This window comes from Megalobrama amblycephala, linkage group LG3 (assembly GCF_018812025.1).
Source record: "Megalobrama amblycephala isolate DHTTF-2021 linkage group LG3, ASM1881202v1, whole genome shotgun sequence".
NCBI classification, from domain to species: domain Eukaryota; kingdom Metazoa; phylum Chordata; class Actinopteri; order Cypriniformes; family Xenocyprididae; genus Megalobrama; species Megalobrama amblycephala.
The window spans coordinates 18,993,830-19,019,882 of record NC_063046.1 but is presented as its reverse complement, the minus strand read 5'-3'; the positions used below and the strand labels follow the sequence as shown (position 1 = coordinate 19,019,882).

General features: G+C 33.4%; 1 protein-coding gene and 1 long non-coding RNA gene across 4 annotated transcripts in view; one reads left to right on the top strand and one right to left on the bottom strand.

Annotated features, from left to right (window-relative positions):
• The first annotated feature begins 1,799 nt into the window (after nt 1-1,799).
• pkp3b (plakophilin 3b) overlaps nt 1,800-26,053 on the top strand; it is a 32,784-nt gene continuing 8,530 nt past the window's right edge. Inside the window, exons 1-7 of one of the 2 annotated variants that reach the window (XM_048184445.1) lie at nt 1,800-1,927; nt 2,876-3,023; nt 7,145-7,239; nt 11,223-11,863; nt 13,363-13,486; nt 23,568-23,772; nt 25,051-25,225. In XM_048184445.1, coding sequence (XP_048040402.1) covers nt 1,898-1,927; nt 2,876-3,023; nt 7,145-7,239; nt 11,223-11,863; nt 13,363-13,486; nt 23,568-23,772; nt 25,051-25,225 — 1,418 coding nt within the window. In that variant the 5' untranslated portion in view covers nt 1,800-1,897. Of the gene's footprint in view, nt 1,928-2,581; nt 3,024-7,144; nt 7,240-11,222; nt 11,864-13,362; nt 13,487-23,567; nt 23,773-25,050; nt 25,226-26,053 lie in introns of those variants that run through there. The other variant, XM_048184444.1, reaches the window with a different exon arrangement.
• Nucleotides 6,204-26,053, bottom strand: part of LOC125264767 — a 30,760-nt gene continuing 10,910 nt past the window's right edge. For both annotated transcript variants that reach the window (XR_007184118.1, XR_007184117.1), the window contains one exon: nt 6,204-7,214. This is a non-coding gene — a long non-coding RNA (uncharacterized LOC125264767). The remainder of the gene's footprint in view (nt 7,215-26,053) is intronic.

The window sequence follows — 26,053 nt, the reverse complement described above, 5'->3', positions numbered from 1 at the left end:
CTGTTGACCTTAGTAATCTTTGTTGCATTATATGCTAATGCTGACAGTTCAAAAATTGGAAGAAGCACTTCTTGCATTTTTTTGCCCAAAGTTTGCATGCTTGTAACTCCGGAAGTATTAAGAATCTCTTAACATCCTTTTAGATTCTTTTCTTTTGGTATTTTAAGGCCCAATATGGTTCATTTCCAGAGATAAAGGGTTCTCAATGTGGCTAAATGAGTGAACTGGTAAATTGTACACATTTTTAGTCGTCAAAACCTAAATGTGGATCACTTTTCATATAGCTAATACTTTTTTCTTTCAAAGAGGAACAGCTTATGAACAAATAATGTTTAAATGTATCTCATTTTTTCTATCAACACAATTGCACAGAACACACCTCTTAATCCCACAGGCCTAAATATTGTTTTTCCAAAGTTTTAAGGATATCTTAATATCATTCTCATTTTTAATAATTTTATTTTTCTTTGTAATCCTCATTTTTAAGGGCCCTGTATGGTTCAATCCCATAGATATGGGGAAACCAATTCAACTCCATGTCTAGATGGTTGGATTTTGCCCATTTTCAATGGTTGAAAACCTTCAAACAGCTAATAGTTTTTGTGTTTAAAGAAGAATGTCTGACAAACAAATAATGTTCAAACCAGAAATGTATGTTGTTTTCCTTCTATCAAAACTACAACATACCTGTCAAAAAAGTTATTTTCCCAAAGTTTGCATGTCTGTAACTTGAAATATTATACAATATTAAAGATATCTTAACATCATTTTAGATTCTTGTTAATATGATTAAATATAGATTATTATAAATACACTTCTGAGAGCAAGCTAATGTGCATCAACGTGACCATTTCAGTGTATTTTTGGCACTCAGAGAGGTGTGTTGTATGCAGTTGTTTTGATAGAGGGAAACAAGATACATTTATAGTTATTTATTCTTCAAACATTCACCTTTAAATGCAATAAGTATCAGCTGTATGCAAAGTATCTCACATTTGGTTTTCGACCATTGAGAATGGGTAAAATTCAACAATTTAATACTAGAACCAGAATTTAATATCACATTGAGATTTCTTTAATACTTTTTGAGTTGCAGGCACAAAAACAATATTTATGGAACTCTACTATTGGAAAAACAATAGATACTCAGATAGGTATATTCTATGCAATTGTGTGGATAGAAAAAAAAACAAGATACATAGTTTCAACATTATTTGTTCTTCAGCTGTTCCTCTTTAACAGACTTATTTAGAATGAATTCGGTATATTTCATCATGAATAATGCTTTGTGCGTTGGCACATTCTTCTATTGTCAGCCAAATCCAATTGCTAAAAAAAAAACCTTTTATTTTATTTTAAATTACCTTCAAACATAGACACCAAAGGTGTCGTTTTAGTTCTCAGTGTTTTGAGATACAGTGACCTCCCTGGTCAGTTGCTGGACTGCTGCATTGGGTGTGTCTTTCTAGGCCTCCCTTTGTTCAAAACAAAAGGCAAGAGTCATTTCAGTAAGTGGATAAAGCAATCAGCGGAATTAATGCATTCACTACTGTATGAGTCAGTGATCGTTCTAATCGTATACACAACATAATCACATTTAGACCAAATGAACTGAAAAAAACCCTGAAATCTCATGTTGACTATACAGTTTGCACATCCTCTCCTCCTTAAAGTAGGATTTTTTGTAACCCTGCATTTTTCCTCCGGTCTTTTTTTTTAAGGATTAACTAAAGTTTCTGGGAGGAGGGATGATGCAAGGTCAGTATTTGGGTGGGTAACACACATTTTAAGATACTCCTCTTTAAACAGAATAGTTAAAGACAAGAGAAGAAAGAGACGAGCAAGAGGGGCTTATAAAAGGATATTGTGAGGCTACGTTCCCTAAAACCAACAAAAGATGAAACCAGAACCATCTTCTGTATTGGAGGTGAGGAATCATTTTTGTCATGTTTTTATATATTTTGTTAACATTAGGTAACACAGTGTGGACTAAATTGAACAAACAATGAACTTCTGGATTTGTACTATTATTAACAAAGATCAATTAATACTGTCACAAATGTTTTGTTCATGTTAGTTAAATACATTAACTAATGTTAACAAATGAAACCTTATAGTTTGAAATCCCTTAAGAAAAAAAAAAATCTATGATGGCACTTTTTTGTAAGTGATACATTAATTCAAAAAACTATTAAGCTACCCTAAAATAACTTGGTCACTTAAAACAGTTTATTAAAAAGAATGTGATATAAGGAATTAAACACTGCATACACTGTGGTAGTACCATGATTGTCTCAACATGGACCTGAATGTTTTGCATATTCAAGTTGCAATTACTCAGAGAAAACCATTATTCCCATGATACCATGCCAAAAACATCAAACTACTTTTAGGTGAGGAATGACTAAACTGGTAGATAGCTCTTCACAGCATTCAGACAGAATCTACACGGTGGGGTGGATCTCATATTGCCAGTGTAACTCTAAACTGGCTGATAAATGCATATCTCAGTGCTGAGAGCACAGTGAATGAGGAGGCCCCGCCCCCGCCCGACTGCGCTCTCTCTGTATCTATTGGCGACAGTAGTTAGAGCACAGCTGCCTACGTAGAGCTGGACAGATCAAGTGTACGAGGCGCTTTTCATTTGACCTGCGCTCCGGGCAAATTACTTTTATTTGATATTGGAATTCTTTTAGAAGAACATTCGTGGGAAAGAAAAAAAACAGAGTTCTCTCGGAATACGGATTTCGGAGAAAAAAAAAATCAACGCGCGAATAAAAACTAGTTTGAATTGTGTAATTTTTGGAGTGAGTTTTCGGACTTCACGATGAGTGCTGTTATGGCCACTGACGGCCTGTTCTTCTCCGCCTTACAGCCCAGCACCTCGGTCACAACATATGCGATCCCGGCTGATGACTGCCCCAGGAAAGATCAGCTATCCAAAGCCAGACGCGTCCAGCAGCAGGTCCAGCAGCGAATGGCGGAGAAATCCTCATCCTCATCCCGAATTAACGCCTCTACAGGTGAGTAAAACCTGCTGATTATCCGTTACCTTGTGCTCGTCACAACTTTCCTTTTCAAGTTCATTAAGTAAAATACAATGTACAATTTTAAACATTTTAGGAGACATACATAGTACGTAACACTGTAGTATAGCCTACAGTAGGGGAATTTTGTAAAACTAAACGAGTCTAATTTTGAAAAAGTTTAAAAATGTAAACGTTTTATGTCTTCTTTAAATGACTTATACTAATTTTGATGTTTTCAAATGTTACATTTTAAAATACCTCTCTTTTATTGGTTTTGTCCAATAATTAGCAATGCCAAGATATGTAAATATCATAACATGAATACTATAATGTGTATAATTCTATTATATTGTGACATTAAAGAAAACAGTGTCAATAATGCTTAAGCAAAACTTTACAACATTCCTTCAACAGCTGAACTTGTGAACACAATAGCTCTGCATAGACTCTGATAGGATTTGTTTTGCATCAGTATGCAAATATCTGTTTGGTCTTCATGTGTTGGTCACAGTCAAGTGTGTAGGTGTGCACACTAGTTCTCCATCATGCTTGTTGTGTTGCTTTGAATCTTGGATAAAACACTGACTTTTGTGAGTGGTCATTTTCATTCATTTTGTTTTGCATTTGGCTGAGTTTGGCTGCTGGGAAACCCCAACAAACAGGACACTTATTGTGGAACAACTGATATCCTGACATTTTCCTGAAAACTAGACAGTCATTTGGCCCACTGAGTTAAACTTGTAAATGTTACATAAGCGTGTATGAATGGAAAATCGACCCATTGTTCTACAATGAAACCTTGACAAGATATATAGAGTCTTTCAAATGCAAATGTGTAAAATGGATCACCCAGCACATGTGATTTAGAGATGTAAGGCATTGTGAGCAGTGTATGTGTGGATGTTTGTGGAGGAGGAGGAGTGTAGATAACCCGTGGGAAAGGTATCACTTTCTTCTCTGGCTTAGAAAGGTAGAAATTAGGGCAAACCTCACTCTCCACCTCGCCAACACCCCACCGCCACTGCCCTGTATAAGTGAAACTTTCTCTTGTCAAGAAGGCGGCTGAAATGTAACTTAACTAATGCTTGACAGAAGCACTTAGGTGGTCAAACATTATATTAAAAATCACAAATTAACAAGAATAGGATCCTAAGGGAATAAGCTATTACATAGTATAGTATTTCATACTTAAAGAAGTTGACAGATCTCGTGCAAATTAAAGCAAAGTCTGTTTCTTAATATTTTACTAAAATTGTGAAGTCTGATTAATATGAATAGAAAAAACGTTGCTAATCAGTAATACATTAAATAAAATCTGGCAGAAACTCTAGCCTTTGGGGTGCCTGTTAGCAAAAGGAATGTTAGGCATTTAAACTTTGACCCTATTGTTCAGCTTAATCACAGTAAGTGACTTGTAGAGCTTCTATCTGGTCTATGTTAGAGAACGAGTTTGGAAGTGACCTTTTGAAAAGAAGACGAAATGACCAAGCTGCTGTTCTTGAGTGATTTTTCCCAAATACAGAATGAACTACAACAGAAGAAATAATTTGAATACATACTTTTAATCAGCTTGATCTATTTTTAATCTTTTTTTTTTTTTTAAGTCAGCTTACACATGATCTCAGTTTGACCTGGTTTGTCACACAATTGGTCACACCTCCACGTCCTTTGCAGAAGAGTTTCCTGCCATTTGATTCAGAGTGTTTTATCAGTATAGGGCAGGTCTATTTTAGCTTATGGGAGACTTGAATGGGAGGATGTGTGATGTTAAACCATTTCAGAGAAGAAAAACAGTCTTGCCTTTAAGACGCATTCATTCGCATGCAACAGACAGCTACTGCTTTGCAATTATCCTAAAAATATGCCGCACAGTGCCTGCTTTTGAATTATCAATTATCAAGATTTATGCTTTGTTACTCAGATTTTGTAACCAAGATGTCAGGGAATGTGGGGATTGCATGGGTTTAGTCATCCACAGAATCATTCTGGTGATTTATCGAGCATGTGCAATTCAAATCTCACACTTTATCAATACCAGCAGCATTGTGTTGTGTTGTTACTGCACTTGGGTTTATAATAGAACATTTTTAGATGGTCCAGCTACAGCACTTGTAAGCTTTGTGGTCACAGGGCAGATTTACGTTTTGTAAAAATGTATAGTTTCTATTTTATTTTATATATATATATTTTTTTATTTTTACATTTTGCAAATGTTTTGTAGAAAACAAAACAATAAAACAAATTCTGTAGTCTGATAATATATGTATTTAAAAACATCACCATCATTAAAGTATATATCAACACAGCCTGCATATCAGTTAAGGAATTAATTAAGGTAGTGGTACTATTAATCCACTGAAAAACAGAAGGAGATGAGTTAAGACATGCATGTAACGCCAAGTATCTCTAAAACAAAACAGATGTTTCAATTTTAGAAGTAATCTTCCCTAAACACTCTCTTCCACCCAATATAAAAGAATTTAGCATTTAATAAACTCCTGTATCTACTGGCTACCAGGGAACCATGTCAATACAGTACACTTCAAAGGGGTGAAATCGTGCCAGTTCAAGAAAATGCTGATTTCTTCAAAAATTATAGTCACAGTTAATCAAGATAAAGACAGCTTTGGTCATGACTTGAACCTTTAGTCATTCTTGCCAAGACTTTAATTTGTGCTTCCTGTCAGGCTTCCCACAGACAGATTAGAAACTTCAATGTAAACAGGAGTTAACTAGAAAAAAAGTTTTATGATAAGACAGTTTGTGGAGAAGGGTGCGATGATGAAGCTAATGAAGAACTTTTGAAAATTTTAAACGATTATGGAAATGCAGATTGCACTACAGCATTTTCTACACTATTATTTCCAAAAAAAGAATAGCTCTTCTTAAGGGAGCACTTAAAATAGTCTTACATAATGTTTTAATTAGATTGCAGAATTTAATAAAAATATTAAGATAGATGGTTAACCCACATTAGTCTAATAAACTTCTTCAGAAAAATATTGTCAATCTGCTCTTTAGTAACATCCAATGTCAGACTGAGTTTCATCCCCTATCACATTTATGGAGCTCAAGCTGAGGAGCAATATATGGTTGACCTCAACTTTCAGTCATCACAAAGACTGAACCTATTCCAGTCCTCTTAATCCAGCCTGGGTTTGTTGCTTTTCCTTATATCCAGTGGTACTGGAATGGATTGCTGACTCACTTTGGTTTGTTGAATGTAGACAATTTCTGTTTCTTATTGTCCCATTGCTTTCATACAGGGATCAACCACTCAAGTTGTTTGTCTGTCTACAAAAGTTAGTGTACAGAGGAAAGAAAGAGAAAAAAGAGAGTAAGACAATAAAGAACATAAAAGAAAGAAAATAGAGCACTGAAGTACCTCCAAAAAACTTTGAAAATAAGACAAAGGACCTCCCTATGATGTCATCTTCTTTTCCTTCTGTTTCATTCTTTTACGGTGTGATTGCTATTGCAGACTTCCCCTCTCAGCCATGTAATAACTTCCTTGTTTCATAGATTTAAATCTAATGTATGTTCACATATCTATTAGATGTAGACAGGTAATCAGCACTGTTTGCAGCAGACTGGGTTGAGAAGCCAAGCACTGATAGAAACCCGATCTCTTAAAATTTGCTGAAGCACAAAGTCAGAGAGCTGAATGCCAAACAAAGATCAGGTGACACAGCTGGGTCTTGTGTCACTGTTGACCAATGTAATGCTTGGAAGAAATTCCATCAAAATTAAAGCCATCTGGAAGAGAAGTAGTTCTTGTTTCTCTTGAAAATAATTATCTTGATAGCAAAATAGAAAAGAAAAAAAAACCTTTTTCTGTGGAACACAAAAGAAAATATTGTGAACAAATGTCTCAGTGTTGTATTGAATCCCGCAGGCTTTAATTGTAGACAAAAAGAGGTGGGACATTCTTTATAATATTGTATTTTCTGTTCCGGAGAAGAAAGTCTTTTTTTTTTTTTGTAAGTCAAATGATGATAGAATTTCCTTTTTTTTTTTTTTTTTTAATGGAAATAATATACACACAAATTAGACACAAATATGCTCATAAACAAATACATTGTTTTAACATTGTACTTAATGGTCCTCTTTTCCAGAATTTAACGGCCACTCATCCACTGTGAGATACCAATCCAAAAGCCCTGGATTCAGTTCCAAGTCTCTTATCTACAATGGCAACAGAACAATGGCGGTAAGTGTGACCACATTCACAACATTTTCAACTGAACCCTCACTTATTTGAAACAATATTACTTGAGCTTGTTTTAGTGATGGATTTAGCCTTGCCAGCTGCAACATTTCCATTTAAGACCCCCCTTATGAAAAAGAAGTATACTTCAAGTTCATTTTATGAAGTATACGTAAGTAATATTCAAGTATATTTTGAGTATACTTCATGTAGTAAGCACACTAATATCAATGTACAGTAGTAAACTTGTAAGTGTACTATTTCAATGCTGCTTGGGACAAAATTGGCCAACTTTTTAGTATATAAAAGTATACTTTTCTTTAAGTGAACATAACATCATACTTAAAGTTTAAGTATACTACTACGTTCCTATTTCCTATTTACTATTTAGGTATTATTTTCTATACTTAAACTATACCTTTAACTGTACTTTAACACTTTCCATTTTAAAAACATTTTATTCTAGCTTCATGCATCCTTTTTTATCAACACTTGAACGTGGGTACATTTCATTAAAAACATCTAAAAAAAAACAAATCTGAGAAAAATTGCATTTCTGTCAAAGACTACAACAGATCTGGATCAGATTCAGAACGATGATCGAAACACAGATGGAGTAGTCCATCAACACCCCCCAACGTTTCACAGTCATTTCCTCTTCATGGGTTCGACATTTCATTCAGTAATGTTAGGCAGTTTTGATTTATATGGTGTTTAATGTTTGATGACAAGTTGTGGCTTCTCAATTAAGAGCTCACCTGACTGTTAACAAACTATTTGAGCCTCTTCAGTCTGGTTTCCATAAGTTGCACAGTACTGAAACAGCACTGGTAAAAGTTTTAAATGATTTATTAATTGCCTCAGATTCTGGTTATATATCTACATTGATTCTACTTGATCTCAGTGCAGCATTTGATACCATTGATCATTGTACTTTACTCTCACGTCTTGAGTATGTTTTTGGTGTTTCTGAGATTGCTCTGAACTGGTTCAAGTCTTATCTCTCTGGGGGGTTCAAGATCTGAAGTCGGAGTTGTGAAATCAGGTGTTCCTCAAGGATCAGTACTTGGTCCATTACTATAGTAGTCAACATTTGAAGTGGATCAAAAAAATTCATCAAAGTTGTCCTAAGAAGAAGGTTTTAGGACAACTTTGATAAAAGGTTTTGATCCACTTCAAATGTTGACTACTGTATTTAAGTCTGTATATATTTCCCCTTGGTCAGCTTTTAAGGTCGCTTGGTCTTAACTTTCATTTTTATGCTGATGACACACAGATATATGTATATTCAAAATCAGATGTAAATGTTGATATCTCTACTCTGTCTCAAAGTATCTCTGAGGCAAAGAAGTGGATGTCTGAGAACTTTCTCTGCCTTAACAGTGATAATACGTCATGCTTATTGGTTCACCACATCAGTTACGTAGAATGGAGCCGCCATCCTTACAGGTGGATGACTCCATTGTACATTTTAAAGACAAATTAAAAATCTGGGGGTGATATTTGATCCCAACCTAACATTCGAATTACAGGTTAGAAACACTGTTAAAGTATCTTTCTTTCACCTCAGAAATATTGCCAGATTGCGCCCAATGTTAACTTTTACTGTGGCAGAAAAGCTAATTAACACATTTGTCTTTTCTCGCATTGACTACTGTAACTCTTTGCTGGCTGGAATTTCCAAGACTACTCTCAACAAATTACAGTTGGTACAAAATTCCGCTGCACGCATCTTAACTAGAACCAGTGCAAGAGAGCATATTACACCTATTCTTAAATCACTGCACTGGCTGGCAGTTAAATTCCGTATTGATTTTAAAGTTTTACTACTGACTTACAAAGCATTAAATAATTAAACCTCAATATTTGGCTGACCTATTGACACCCTACACCCCAGTTCGAAATCTTAGATCCGTCAATACTGGTCTTTTAACCGTCCCTGTAACTCGCCTGAGATCTATGGGTGATAGGGCTTTTTCAAATCTTGCACCTAAACTCTGGAATTCCTTGCCTGTAGAGATACGAAATGCAGAATCCTTGCACATTTTTAAATCCAGTTAAAAACATTCTTTTTTAGGGAAGCTTTTATGTAATTTTATTTTGTTAAGTTGCTTATTCGTTTTTTTTTTAATTGTTGTTATATTCTGTTGTGATTTTATGTTCTTATGTACAGCGCTTTGAGAAGCTGCTTTTAAAGGCGCTATATAAAATAAAATTATTATTATTATTGATGATCACGTTATTTATATTTGCGCAAGCAATCTTCTATCACCTGTTTCTGCTGCTTCTTCACGTGTGTTTTGATCTGGAGATTTAGTACTAGAAGGTGTGTAATAGCGCCTCCTTCTGTATAACAGTGCGAACATGGATAGCCGGAAAATTCAGTCAGTGATGGGGAAAGAGTAAAGTAGATTCGAAGTAAATTCCTACATACACTACCAGTGGACTAGACAAAAAAAAAAAGTCATATACTCAGAATTAGCAACATATCTTTTTTTAATAAATCAATATTTTCAAACAATGTAAGTTTATAAGACAGTATCTAAAACTATGTGAAAAAAAGTATATTTAATAGGCAACTCAATCAATAAACACAACTACAAGCAAAGTATACATAGAATAATTAATTATACTTTTAAAGGTCCCGTTCTTCGTGGTTTTTTGAAGCTTTGATTGTGTTTATAGTGTGCAATATAACATGTGTTCATGTTTCGCATGTAAAAAAACACAGTATTTTTCACATAATTTACTTATCTGTATACCGCTGTTTCCACTGTCATAAAAACGGGCTGATGACTTCCTTGTTCTATGAAGTCCCTCCTTCAGAAATACGTAACGAGTTCTGATTGTGCCAGCGGTTCCTGTGTTGTGATTCGACAGCAGCTTAGTGCACCTTGCCCGGAAAGGTCACGCCTCTTACCATAACGTGGAGATGCATGCGCTCAGTGTTATTGTAAACATGTGCTGCACATAGTTTTACATGTGGATTATAATTTTCGGGAACCGAGTTAAACATAAATTGTAACCATTGATCTCTAAGTACAGCGTCCCTGGGAAGGCCAAACAAAGGTGATTGGACTGCGGGATGAAAATAACAGCGTTTCGACGACATGGCGACAAACACACTCTACAAACGCAACTCTTGCTCTTCTCTGTGGGAGCGCAACAAGACCACACCCCCCTTTTTTGTGTATTCCTGTGGGCGGAGGTTAGTCAAAAAACTGTTTTAGTGACGTCATTAAAGAAGGAAGTAGAGGGATGTAGTCCAAACTGGCCGTTAGATGTAGGCGACTTCTGTTAAATAAAATATCTCGCTTGGCATTGAACTTTGAGCTTTAAAATTTTACAGATTTTATTTATACTCTAACAACAACATTACACACTAACTAAAGTTTGAAACATGGGATCACGAAGAACGGACCTTTAAGTATATTTCGATCAATAGATTGAGTACAAGTATAGGCCAAATATACTTTTCTGTCAGTTTAAGTCAAGTATGTTTAAGTCAAGTATACTTAAGTGCAATTTTAAGTATATTTCTGAGAAGTGCATAAGTAAAATTCTTACATTTGACATTTTGCACTGATAGCACTCCTAAAATCAGGGCAGAACAGCCTACTATGAATGTTTTTTTTTATTGGATTAATTCGCAAAGTCCAAAATCCCTTGACAATTACACTCTGTGTGGCTGCACCCTGCACACACAATGATGTGGTATTTTGCATTCTCCTGTGGGAGCTGTGTTTAGAAAGTGAAGTGCAGTTCTAGCAAGCTGTGGAATTGAGCTCAGAGTCCAATGTGCATCTGAAACATTCCTAACCCAAGACCTCATGTGCCAAATGGTGGACCAGAGGCCACGTTACCCCTTCTGTGAGATAGCAGTGAGCCTGCAGGAGCAGTTAGCATGTGCTTAATCACTCATATAAGACAATGTTACTTTTGTATAATTTTCATATTCATATGACTTTATGACTTGGTTTTTACAGACGCCCCGACTGTCTCAGTGTGCAGGGGAATTTTCTTCTCGCTCTGCGGTAGAAACGGGCACACGGCAGAGAATCAGCCATGGTGTGCCCATGCCTGCCATAGTGGGCCGCCCATACATGTACCACGATGATTCACATCTGAGTGGCTGTTACAACCAGATGCAAACATCAGAATCGAGGACACTGAATCGGACCGAGCAGGAGATGTCAGCAATGGGTGGGCTCACATTGCAAAGGCAGCCATCTCCTGTGGCGAACTGGATGACATCCTATGGCCACAGCCCTTCACCCAACGCGGTGCACAGGCAACGCACCCTCAGTGGGACCCTGGCACGGGACGGTTTCAACACAGGATGGAGGGAGGCAGAGTTGGCTAATCAATATTCATTTAAAGGCCCTTCCCACCGGACCATCAACCGCATAAATAATCGTCAGGTGCAGCAGCAACAGCAGCAGCAAAGACTGAGCGGTAGCTCACTGCAGTGGCAACAGATGACCACTGGGGGCACCAGTCTGATGGGTGCTGGGCATTACCAAGGCACCATAAGGAGAGCAGGGTCTGTGCATAGTATGAAGAGTGTCGGTCGCGGTGTGGACGTTTATGATGGATTGGCTGATGGAACCGCGGATGCTCTTGGCGGGTAATGTAAAATTATCTTTCAATACACTACAAAAAAGATTGTATTCTAATTGTATTCTATACAATTTAGCCATGTTCTTATGCCATGTTTACAAAATTCTTGATATATTTGACCATTAAGGACTCGTTTAATAGTTATACAACTTAAAAGTATTCGTACAATGCAGTGTACATAATAAGAGCTTTTGTTTAAAGGGTTAGTTCACCCAAAAATGAAAATTCTCTCATTAATTACTCACCCACACCTGTAAGACCTTCGTATATCTTCGGAACACAAATTAAGATATTTTTGATGAAATCTGAGAGGTATATGACTTGTCCATTGACAGCAATATAATCAACACTTTCAAGGTCCAGAAAGGTATTAAAGACATCGTTAAAATAGTTGACATGACTGATGTGGTTTAACCTTAATTTTATGAAGCGACGGCAATACTTGTTGTGCAAAAACAAACAAAACAAAAATAACAACTTTATTCAACAATATCTTCTCTTCTGTGTCATTCTCATACATTGTTTACATCCAGCGCTTCCAGGTTCTACTTCAGAACGGCGGCTCATTATTGGCCGGCTCCTGCGTCAGCATCACACGCATGTACAGCTTTGGCCAATACTGAGCCGTAACGTACGTAAACATGGAAGCCTGCACTATGCTTAAGGATAATGACAGGGAAGAGAAGATATTGTTGAATAAAGTCATTATTTTTGCCTTGTTTTTGCGCACAAAAAGTGTTCTCGTCACTTCCTAAAATTAAGGTTGAAACACTGCAGTCACTTCAACTGTTTTAACAATACAGTTGTTTAACAAAACAGTACCTTTCTGGACCTTGAAAGTGTTGATTATATTGCTGAGTCATATACCTCTCAATTTCATCAAAAATATCTTAATTTGTGTTCTGAATATGACCGAAGGTCTTAAGGGTGTGGAACGACATGAGGGTGAGTAATTAATGACAGAAATTTCATTTTTGGGTGAACTAACCCTTTAACACTTGATATATCATCAGTTATTAGCAAATCTTAACACACTGCTGTTCAAAAATTTGGGATTGTTATGATTCTTCAAAAAAAAAGTCTATTATGCTCACCAAGGCTGAATTTATTTGTTTATTTATTTTTCAAGAAACATTTCAACATTTTATCATCAATGTTGAAAACAGTTGTGCCACTTAATGTTTTCTGTGGGAACCATGATAAATTTTTTTCTGGATCCTTTGATGAATAGAAAGTTTACAAGAACAGTATTTATTTAAAATATAAATCATTTGTAACATTGTACTGTAAAAGTCTACTGTCAACTTAATGCATACTTGCTGAATAAGAGTTTCTTTAAAAAAAAAAAAAAAACCTTACTCTTATTTACCTAAACTTTTGAATAGTAGTGTATTAGACTTATAAATTAAATATTATATTTGTGTTTAAACATATTATTGTATGACTTATTTTAAGCATATTATATTTTTATAACACATTTTCCATTTTGTTTGTGTGAATGAGCAGAATCCATAACCTGGACATGACTACGGCAGTCAGTTACCTCTCTTCCACTGATGTTGCCATGCAGATGTTGGGAGCAGCCTACATACAGCATCAGTGTTACCACAGCAATGAAGCCAAGACCATGGTAAAAACAATACAAAAACATTATATTAGTTCAGCAGTAAACATCTGAAACAATGGGCACTATGGAAATAACAAATATGATGCAAGAACTAAGGAAAATCTTGGGATATCCACTTGCAACTTTTATTTCAATCAACAACAAAGTGAGATCATATTTTTAATTTTGTGATTATTTATGGTGTTATATTTTCTGGTACTTTGGAGTCCAACCAGAGCAGAATTTGCAAGTGTTGTACATGGTGACTTTTAGTCCTGGGCAGCAACAGAGCTCCTTTTGGACAGGATTAGAGGGCGTAAACACAGGATGTGTTCTTCCTTTCAAAAACAGCCAGATGAAGTGCATCCGACAGGAACAGAATTCCAGGGTCTAGTGACGTTTTTTTAAAGTCGAACTTTTTTGAACTTTATACACCATCTTAAAAAGTGCAAAGCTCATTCTGCGAGACACTGAAGAAACAGACATGGTCAGTGACCAATGACTGATACATAAGCACAAAAACCAATCATTTTAAAAACAGCACAGGTGAAAACTCGAGTGGTCGAGTAGACAAAATGACAGCTTTTTTCCGCCACGGAATAAAAAATAATGAAGATAATTGCTACTTTTTATTCACAATTCTGACTTTTCTTATTGTAGTTGCGAGCTTATTTCTCACAATTCTGACTTTCTCACAATTCCAAGATTATAACTCACAATTCTGACTTTCTCTCAATTTCAAGATTATAACTCACAATTCTGACTTTCTCTCAATTTCAAGATTATAACTCACAATTCTGACTTTCTCACAATTCCAAGATTATAACTCACAATTCTGACTTTCTCACAATTCCAAGATTATAACTCACAATTCTGACTTTCTCTCAATTTCAAGATTATAACTCACAATTCTGACTTTCTTTCTCTCAATTCTAAGATTATAACTCACAATTCTGACTTTCTTTATTTCTCTCAATTTCAAGATTATAACTCACAATTCTGACTTTATTTCTCTCAATTCTAAGATTATAACTCACAATTCTGACTTTCTCTCAATTTCAAGATTATAACTCACAATTCTGACTTTCTTTATTTCTTTCAATTCCAAGATTATAACTCACAATTCTGACTTTCTTTCTCTCAATTCTAAGATTATAACTCACAATTCTGACTTTGTCACAATTCCAAGATTATAACTCACAATTCTGACTTTGTCTCAATTCCAAGATTATAACTCACAATTCTGACATTGTCTCAATTTCAAGATTATAACTCACAATTCTGGCTTTCTTTCTCTCAATTTCAAGATTATAACTCACAATTCTGACTTTGTCTCAATTCCAAGGATTAAAACTCACAATTCTGACTTTCTTTCTCTCAATTCCAAGATTATAACTCACAATTCTGATTTTGTCTCAATTCCAAGATTATAACTCACAATTCTGACTTTCTTTCGCTCAATTCCAAGATTATAACTCTCAATTCTGACTTTCTTTCTCTCAATTCCAAGATTATAACTCACAATTCTGACTTTCTTTCTCTCAATTCCAAGATTATAACTCTCAATTCTGACTTTCTTTCTCTCAATTCCAAGATTATAACTCACAATTCTGACTTTCTTTCGCTCAATTCCAAGATTATAACTCACAATTCTGACTTTCTTTCGCTCAATTCCAAGATTATAACTCTCAATTCTGACTTTCTTTCTCTCAATTCCAAGATTATAACTCACAATTCTGACTTTCTTTCTCTCAATTCCAAGATTATAACTCACAATTCTGACTTTCTTTCTCTCAATTCCAAGATTATAACTCACAATTCTGATTTTGTCTCAATTCCAAAATTATAACTCACAATTCTGACTTTCTTTCGCTCAATTCCAAGATTATAACTCACAATTCTGACTTTCTTTCTCTCAATTCCAAGATTATAACTCTCAATTCTGACTTTCTTTCTCTCAATTCCAAGATTATAACTCACAATTCTGACTTTCTTTCGCTCAATTCCAAGATTATAACTCACAATTCTGACTTTCTTTCGCTCAATTCCAAGATTATAACTCTCAATTCTGACTTTCTTTCTCTCAATTCCAAGATTATAACTCACAATTCTGACTTTCTTTCTCTCAATTCCAAGATTATAACTCACAATTCTGACTTTCTTTCTCTCAATTCCAAGATTATAACTCACAATTCTGATTTTGTCTCAATTCCAAGATTATAACTCACAATTCTGACTTTCTTTCGCTCAATTCCAAGATTATAACTCACAATTCTGACTTTCTTTCGCTCAATTCCAAGATTATAACTCACAATTCTGACTTTCTTTCTCTCAATTCTAAGATTATAACTCACAATTCTGACTTTCTTTCTCTCAATTCCAATATTATAACTCACAATTCTGACTTTCTTTCTCTCAATTCTAAGATTATAACTCACAATTCTGACTTTCTTTCTCTCAATTCCAATATTATAACTCACAATTCTGACTTTCTTTCTCTCAATTCTAAGATTATAACTCACAATTCTGACTTTATTTGTCACAATTTCAAGATTATAACTCACAATTCTGACTTTCTTTCTCTCAATTCCAAGATTATAACTCACAATTCTGACTTTCTTTCTCTCAATTCCAAGATTATAACTCACAATTCTGACTTTCTTTGTCACAATTCCAAGATTATAACTCACAATTCTGACTTTATTTGTCATAATTCCAAGATTATAACTCACAATTCTGACTTTATTTGTCATAATTCCAAGATTATAACTCACAATTCTGACTTTATTTGTCACAATTCCAAGATTATAACTCACAATTCTGACTTTCAATTTCAAGATTACAATTCTGACTTTATTTGTCACAATTTCAAGATTATAACTCACAATTCTGACTTTCTTTCTCTCAATTCCAAGATTATAACTCACAATTCTGACTTTATTTCTCTCAATTCCAAGATTATAACTCACAATTCTGACTTTATTTCTCTCAATTCCAAGATTATAACTCACAATTCTGACTTTATTTCTCTCAATTCCAAGATTATAACTCACAATTCTAACTTTATTTGTCACAATTCCAAGATTATAACTCACAATTCTGACTTTATTTGTCACAATTTCAAGATTATAACTAACAATTATGACTTTATTTGTCACAATTTCAAGATTATAACTCACAATTCTGACTTTATTTCTCTCAATTCCAAGATTATAACTCACAATTCTGACTTTATTTGTCATAATTCCAAGATTATAACTCACAATTCTGACTTTATTTGTCATAATTCCAAGATTATAACTCACAATTCTGACTTTATTTGTCATAATTCCAAGATTATAACTCACAATTCTGACTTTATTTGTCACAATTCCAAGATTATAACTCACAATTCTGACTTTATTTGTCACAATTTCAAGATTATAACTAACAATTCATGACTTTATTTGTCACAATTTCAAGATTATAACTCACAATTCTGACTTTGTCACAATTCCAAGATTATAACTCACAATTCTGACTTTATTTGTCATAATTCCAAGATTATAACTCACAATTCTGACTTTATTTGTCATAATTCCAAGATTATAACTCACAATTCTGACTTTATTTGTCATAATTCCAAGATTATAACTCACAATTCTGACTTTATTTGTCACAATTCCAAGATTATAACTCACAATTCTGACTTTCAATTTCAAGATTACAATTCTGACTTTCTTTCTCTCAATTCTAAGATTATAACTCACAATTCTGACTTTCTTTCTCTCAATTCCAAGATTATAACTCACAATTCTGACTTTATTTGTCACAATTCCAAGATTATAACTCACAATTCTGACTTTATTTCTCTCAATTCCAAGATTATAACTCACAATTCTGACTTTATTTCTCTCAATTCCAAGATTATAACTCACAATTCTGACTTTATTTGTCATAATTCCAAGATTATAACTCACAATTCTGACTTTATTTGTCATAATTCCAAGATTATAACTCACAATTCTGACTTTATTTGTCACAATTCCAAGATTATAACTCACAATTCTGACTTTCAATTTCAAGATTACAATTCTGACTTTCTTTCTCTCAATTCTAAGATTATAACTCACAATTCTGACTTTCTTTCTCTCAATTCCAAGATTATAACTCACAATTCTGACTTTATTTGTCACAATTTCAAGATTATAACTCACAATTCTGACTTTATTTCTCTCAATTCCAAGATTATAACTCACAATTCTGACTTTATTTCTCTCAATTCCAAGATTATAACTCACAATTCTGACTTTATTTGTCACAATTTCAAGATTATAACTCACAATTCTGACTTTCTTTCTCTCAATTCCAAGATTATAACTCACAATTCTGACTTTCTTTCTCTCAATTCCAAGATTATAACTCACAATTCTGACTTTATTTCTCTCAATTCCAAGATTATAACTCACAATTCTGACTTTATTTCTCTCAATTCCAAGATTATAACTCACAATTCTAACTTTATTTGTCACAATTCCAAGGTTATAACTCACAATTCTAACTTTATTTGTCACAATTCCAAGATTATAACTCACAGTTCTGACTCTTTCTCAAAATTCCAAAATTATAACTCACAATTCTGACTTTCTTTCTCTCAATTATAAAATTATAACTCACAATTCTGACTATCTTTCTCTCAATTACAAGATTATAACTCAAAATTCTGACTTTATTTCTCTCAATTTCAAGATTATAACTCACAATTCTGACTTTATTTCTCTCAATTCTAAGATTATAACTCACAATTCTGACTTTCTTTCTCTCAATTCCAAGATTATAACTCACAATTCTGACTTTATTTGTCACAATTTCAAGATTATAACTCACAATTCTGACTTTATTTGTCACAATTTCAAGATTATAACTCACAATTCTGACTTTCTTTCTCTCAATTCCAAGATTATAACTCACAATTCTGACTTTCTTTCTCTCAATTCCAAGATTATAACTCACAATTCTGACTTTCTTTGTCACAATTCCAAGATTATAACTCACAATTCTGACTTTATTTGTCATAATTCCAAGATTATAACTCACAATTCTGACTTTATTTGTCATAATTCCAAGATTATAACTCACAATTCTGACTTTATTTGTCACAATTCCAAGATTATAACTCACAATTCTGACTTTCAATTTCAAGATTACAATTCTGACTTTATTTGTCACAATTTCAAGATTATAACTCACAATTCTGACTTTCTTTCTCTCAATTCCAAGATTATAACTCACAATTCTGACTTTCTTTCTCTCAATTCCAAGATTATAACTCACAATTCTGACTTTATTTCTCTCAATTCCAAGATTATAACTCACAATTCTGACTTTATTTCTCTCAATTCCAAGATTATAACTCACAATTCTAACTTTATTTGTCACAATTCCAAGATTATAACTCACAATTCTGACTTTATTTGTCACAATTTCAAGATTATAACTCACAATTATGACTTTATTTGTCACAATTTCAAGATTATAACTCACAATTATGACTTTATTTCTCTCAATTCCAAGATTATAACTCACAATTCTGACTTTATTTGTCATAATTCCAAGATTATAACTCACAATTCTGACTTTATTTGTCATAATTCCAAGATTATAACTCACAATTCTGACTGTCACAATTCCAAGATTATAACTCACAATTCTGACTTTATTTGTCATAATTCCAAGATTATAACTCACAATTCTGACTTTATTTGTCATAATTCCAAGATTATAACTCACAATTCTGACTTTATTTGTCATAATTCCAAGATTATAACTCACAATTCTGACTTTATTTGTCACAATTCCAAGATTATAACTCACAATTCTGACTTTCAATTTCAAGATTACAATTCTGACTTTCTTTCTCTCAATTCTAAGATTATAACTCACAAGTTCTGACTTTCTTTCTCTCAATTCCAAGATTATAACTCACAATTCTGACTTTATTTGTCACAATTTCAAGATTATAACTCACAATTCTGACTTTATTTCTCTCAATTCCAAGATTATAACTCACAATTCTGACTTTATTTCTCTCAATTCCAAGATTATAACTCACAATTCTGACTTTATTTGTCATAATTCCAAGATTATAACTCACAATTCTGACTTTATTTGTCATAATTCCAAGATTATAACTCACAATTCTGACTTTATTTGTCATAATTCCAAGATTATAACTCACAATTCTGACTTTATTTGTCACAATTCCAAGATTATAACTCACAATTCTGACTTTCAATTTCAAGATTACAATTCTGACTTTCTTTCTCTCAATTCTAAGATTATAACTCACAATTCTGACTTTCTTTCTCTCAATTCCAAGATTATAACTCACAATTCTGACTTTATTTGTCACAATTTCAAGATTATAACTCACAATTCTGACTTTATTTCTCTCAATTCCAAGATTATAACTCACAATTCTGACTTTATTTCTCTCAATTCCAAGATTATAACTCACAATTCTGACTTTATTTGTCACAATTTCAAGATTATAACTCACAATTCTGACTTTCTTTCTCTCAATTCCAAGATTATAACTCACAATTCTGACTTTCTTTCTCTCAATTCCAAGATTATAACTCACAATTCTGACTTTATTTCTCTCAATTCCAAGATTATAACTCACAATTCTGACTTTATTTCTCTCAATTCCAAGATTATAACTCACAATTCTAACTTTATTTGTCACAATTCCAAGGTTATAACTCACAATTCTAACTTTATTTGTCACAATTCCAAGATTATAACTCACAGTTCTGACTCTTTCTCAAAATTCCAAAATTATAACTCACAATTCTGACTTTCTTTCTCTCAATTATAAAATTATAACTCACAATTCTGACTATCTTTCTCTCAATTACAAGATTATAACTCAAAATTCTGACTTTATTTCTCTCAATTTCAAGATTATAACTCACAATTCTGACTTTATTTCTCTCAATTCTAAGATTATAACTCACAATTCTGACTTTCTTTCTCTCAATTCCAAGATTATAACTCACAATTCTGACTTTATTTGTCACAATTTCAAGATTATAACTCACAATTCTGACTTTATTTGTCACAATTTCAAGATTATAACTCACAATTCTGACTTTCTTTCTCTCAATTCCAAGATTATAACTCACAATTCTGACTTTATTTCTCTCAATTCCAAGATTATAACTCACAATTCTGACTTTATTTGTCATAATTCCAAGATTATAACTCACAATTCTGACTTTATTTGTCACAATTCCAAGATTATAACTCACAATTCTGACTTTATTTGTCATAATTCCAAGATTATAACTCACAATTCTGACTTTATTTGTCATAATTCCAAGATTATAACTCACAATTCTGACTTTATTTGTCACAATTTCAAGATTATAACTAACAATTATGACTTTATTTGTCACAATTTCAAGATTATAACTCACAATTCTGACTTTATTTGTCACAATTCCAAGATTATAACTCACAATTCTGACTTTATTTGTCACAATTTCAAGATTATAACTAACAATTATGACTTTATTTGTCACAATTTCAAGATTATAACTCACAATTCTGACTTTGTCACAATTCCAAGATTATAACTCACAATTCTGACTTTATTTGTCATAATTCCAAGATTATAACTCACAATTCTGACTTTATTTGTCATAATTCCAAGATTATAACTCACAATTCTGACTTTATTTGTCATAATTCCAAGATTATAACTCACAATTCTGACTTTATTTGTCACAATTCCAAGATTATAACTCACAATTCTGACTTTCAATTTCAAGATTACAATTCTGACTTTCTTTCTCTCAATTCTAAGATTATAACTCAAAATTCTGACTTTCTTTCTCTCAATTCCAAGATTATAACTCACAATTCTGACTTTATTTGTCACAATTTCAAGATTATAACTCACAATTCTGACTTTATTTCTCTCAATTCCAAGATTATAACTCACAAGTCTGACTTTATTTCTCTCAATTCCAAGATTATAACTCACAATTCTGACTTTATTTGTCATAATTCCAAGATTATAACTCACAATTCTGACTTTATTTGTCATAATTCCAAGATTATAACTCACAATTCTGACTTTATTTGTCATAATTCCAAGATTATAACTCACAATTCTGACTTTATTTGTCACAATTCCAAGATTATAACTCACAATTCTGACTTTCAATTTCAAGATTACAATTCTGACTTTCTTTCTCTCAATTCTAAGATTATAACTCACAATTCTGACTTTCTTTCTCTCAATTCCAAGATTATAACTCACAATTCTGACTTTATTTGTCACAATTTCAAGATTATAACTCACAATTCTGACTTTATTTCTCTCAATTCCAAGATTATAACTCACAATTCTGACTTTATTTCTCTCAATTCCAAGATTATAACTCACAATTCTGACTTTATTTGTCACAATTTCAAGATTATAACTCACAATTCTGACTTTCTTTCTCTCAATTCCAAGATTATAACTCACAATTCTGACTTTCTTTCTCTCAATTCCAAGATTATAACTCACAATTCTGACTTTATTTCTCTCAATTCCAAGATTATAACTCACAATTCTAACTTTATTTGTCACAATTCCAAGGTTATAACTCACAATTCTAACTTTATTTGTCACAATTCCAAGATTATAACTCACAGTTCTGACTCTTTCTCAAAATTCCAAAATTATAACTCACAATTCTGACTTTCTTTCTCTCAATTATAAAATTATAACTCACAATTCTGACTATCTTTCTCTCAATTACAAGATTATAACTCAAAATTCTGACTTTATTTCTCTCAATTTCAAGATTATAACTCACAATTCTGACTTTATTTCTCTCAATTCTAAGATTATAACTCACAATTCTGACTTTCTTTCTCTCAATTCCAAGATTATAACTCACAATTCTGACTTTATTTGTCACAATTTCAAGATTATAACTCACAATTCTGACTTTATTTGTCACAATTTCAAGATTATAACTCACAATTCTGACTTTCTTTCTCTCAATTCCAAGATTATAACTCACAATTCTGACTTTATTTCTCTCAATTCCAAGATTATAACTCACAATTCTGACTTTATTTGTCACAATTCCAAGATTATAACTCACAATTCTGACTTTATTTCTCTCAATTCCAAGATTATAACTCACAATTCTGACTTTCTTTCTCTCAATTCCAAGATTATAACTCACAATTCTGACTTTATTTCTCTCAATCCCAAGATTATAACTCACAATTCTAACTTTATTTCTCTCAATTCCAAGATTATAACTCACAATTCTAACTTTATTTGTCACAATTCCAAGGTTATAACTCACAATTCTAACTTTATTTGTCACAATTCCAAGATTATAACTCACATTTCTGACTTTCTTTCTCTCAATTATAAAATTATAACTCACAATTCTGACTATCTTTCTCTCAATTACAAGATTATAACTCAAAATTCTGAGAAAAAATCCTGATTGTGAGATAAAAACTTGCACCTGTGAAAAAAAGTAAAAATTGCAAGATATTTTTTTTTACATGACAATGACTAAAAACCCTTTCAAAGTCTATAAAAATAAACCACGTTTTTTTTTTTTTTTTTATATATAGTTAAGGGAAAAATAAGTCAATGAGAGAGCTTTACAATAAATAAGTAAATTATGTTAAGTTTGCTTAAAAAAAATCTACTGGCCCTTTTAGATGTCAGCTAAATTTTTATTCGCATAGTTGATTGATCATGGTCAAGCTCTAGGCTAAGCTGCTTTTTCTTCACTATTGTTAAATTTTATACTCAAGCCAGATGGAGAGAATACCTTCACCCTGCCCTTAATCTTTATCCTGAACCTCAGGGAGCAGAACATTCCGCCTGAGAGCACATCATGGCAAAACATAGACAGATGTCTTAGCAGGTTGCCATGTCGGGCTGGAAAAGATTAACTATTTTTATCTGCTAACTGTGAAGCACAGAAATACGATTCAGAGACATGGGATCATTTAGGAATCAATATAAGTAATGAACTGATTAAAAAATGATATTTCTTTCTTGCTAAACTAAACCAGATGTTTTATTCTTCCACAGGTGCGCAGTTTGAAGGGCATTTCAGCATTAGTACAGCTGTTCAGCAGTGAGAACCAGGAGGTGCAGCGCTATGCGACAGGTGCTACACGCAACCTCATCTATGAGAATATGGACAACAAGGCAGCACTTATTGAAGCCGGTGGCATTAGCAAACTAATTGGTGCTTTAAGAGAACCAGATGATGAACTACGCAAAAACATCACAGGTACGTATGTTTGCGTTTTGCCAAGTGTTTTGGACTATGAACTTTAATTTGGAAATAAAGAATGGCAGTATATCAATATTGATTTAGTGCAAAAGTCCACCAGGTCAGGTGATTTTTAGATGTCAATTTAGAGCAGATTTGTCAGTGCAGACAGGTGGAGAGTTAAGTTAGGCAGCGAGCATATTCAGAGAAACACAGAGAGAGAGAGCATAAAAGAAAAAACGGTCTGGCTGTTACCTGGAATTACTCCAAGTCTCAGATGCAGTGGGAAGTAGACTCCCAGAGGCCTTTGTGCTTTGTGAGCTCTGCTATCACCCCCACCCCCTCACACACTCACACTCACTTAGTAAACAATCCTTGACATTCTTTCCTGCGGGACTCAGGGTTGCCAGATCTCTTAGTGACATTTTATGACTTGTACTCTTATTTGTGATGAGTTTAAAACCTCACAAGACTCTAGCAGCTTAGCGATCTGTGTACTAAACAACCATTACATACACAATGAAGAATTCAGACTCTAAATGTACAAAGTTTTTTTACAAAGATGTTGAAGTTTTGAGTTTTAGGCTGATTACATTTTTAGGCTGCTCTACCTCAGTGGTCTAACACTGCTTTTCAATGTCAAAATGATCTTCAAATCAAAGAAGGCGGGTCTTACTGTCACTGTCACAATGCAATGAGAGTTTGTGGAAAGATATAAGTAGATATAAGTATTAGTAGACAAATGTTTTACAATAGAAATGTACAGCGAACAACAGTAATAAACTCTGTAGTGATGCAAACTCAACTTTTTGTAAAAAATTCGCCATTTTGAATTGAAAATATGCGTGATTCATGATTCATGTAATTCATAAATGAATGTCACGAGACAAATATTTGACGCCGAATTATCAACGCTGAAATGAATCTGCAGCAGTCAGGTGGTACAAGTTGTTTACATTCATTATTATTGTATTGTTATGTGCTTTGAGACATGAGGTAATTTAACGCTGTCTCTCGTGACAATTTGCAGAATCTGCCATGTGTTTTGAAGGAGGTGTGGCTACAGAGAGCGTTGTGAAGGGAGGGCGGGATATCATGCTTTTTTTTGGGGATGCAACACATATTCGAGTTCATACAAAGTATACTGTAGTGGAAGATAAGATTTTTTAAAAAAGTTATTAACTACAATATAATATATTAGTTATACTTCATCAGCAAGTGTGAATGTATATTATATTTATGGGTAAAAAGGTAAAGAGAGTGTCTTTCACAAAATTCTCTCTCTCTCTTCTGTAGGCATTTTGTGGAACCTGTCTTCTAAAGACAGTCTGAAGGAGAGGCTGGCCAGAGAGAGTTTGTCTGAGCTGACGGAAAGAGTGCTGGTGCCTCTGTCTGGAGGAGGAGATGCTGGTGTCATTCAACAGAGCGCGTCTGAGGCTGATATATTCTACAACACCACAGGCTGCCTCAGGTACAGCCATCACATATACATGCCTGTATTTAAATGTATTCATGTTCTAATACCTGCATGCATACCTATACACATGCATGCACAGCATGGTCAAAAATTAACCAAAGCATGGGGCAAAAATGTAAATAAATATAGTAACTAGTCTGAGATATTTAAAATGTGGGGGTGTAAAATGTATCCATAATGAATGCCTCTTTTTTAACATAAAAAAACATTGCATGAAATTATATATTGTATATTTCATAGTATCATATTATAGGGCTATACCTGATATTGTCCATTCTGTCAGGTACTTGTTTATTTGATTAAAAACTACCAGAAATAATGCAAATTAAAATAAAGACTTCGGTTCTGACACTGATCCACAGACACACTGTACACACCATCACTTTTATGCTTTCATTGGGTAACAATCACAAATCTGAATGTTTATGACTGGTTGGAATTGTGTTTGTAATTTGCAAGTTGTAAAAGACACCAGACAAAGATTATACAATGTATCAGATTTTCAGCTGGAAAGATTTGTAGACACAATAAAGATTAACCTGCTTTAAAGGTGCCCTAGAATTAAAAACTTAATTTACCTTGGCATAGTTGAATAACAAGAGTTCAGTACATAGAAATGACATACAGTGAGTCTCAAACACCATTGTTTCCTCCTTCTTATATAAATCTCATTTGTTTAAAAGACCTCCGAAAAACAGGCGAATCTCAACATAACACCAACTGTTACGTAACAGTCGGGATCATTAATATGTACGCCCCCAATATTTGCATATGCCAGCTCATGTTCAAAGGCATTACACAAGGGCAGCCAGTATTAACGTC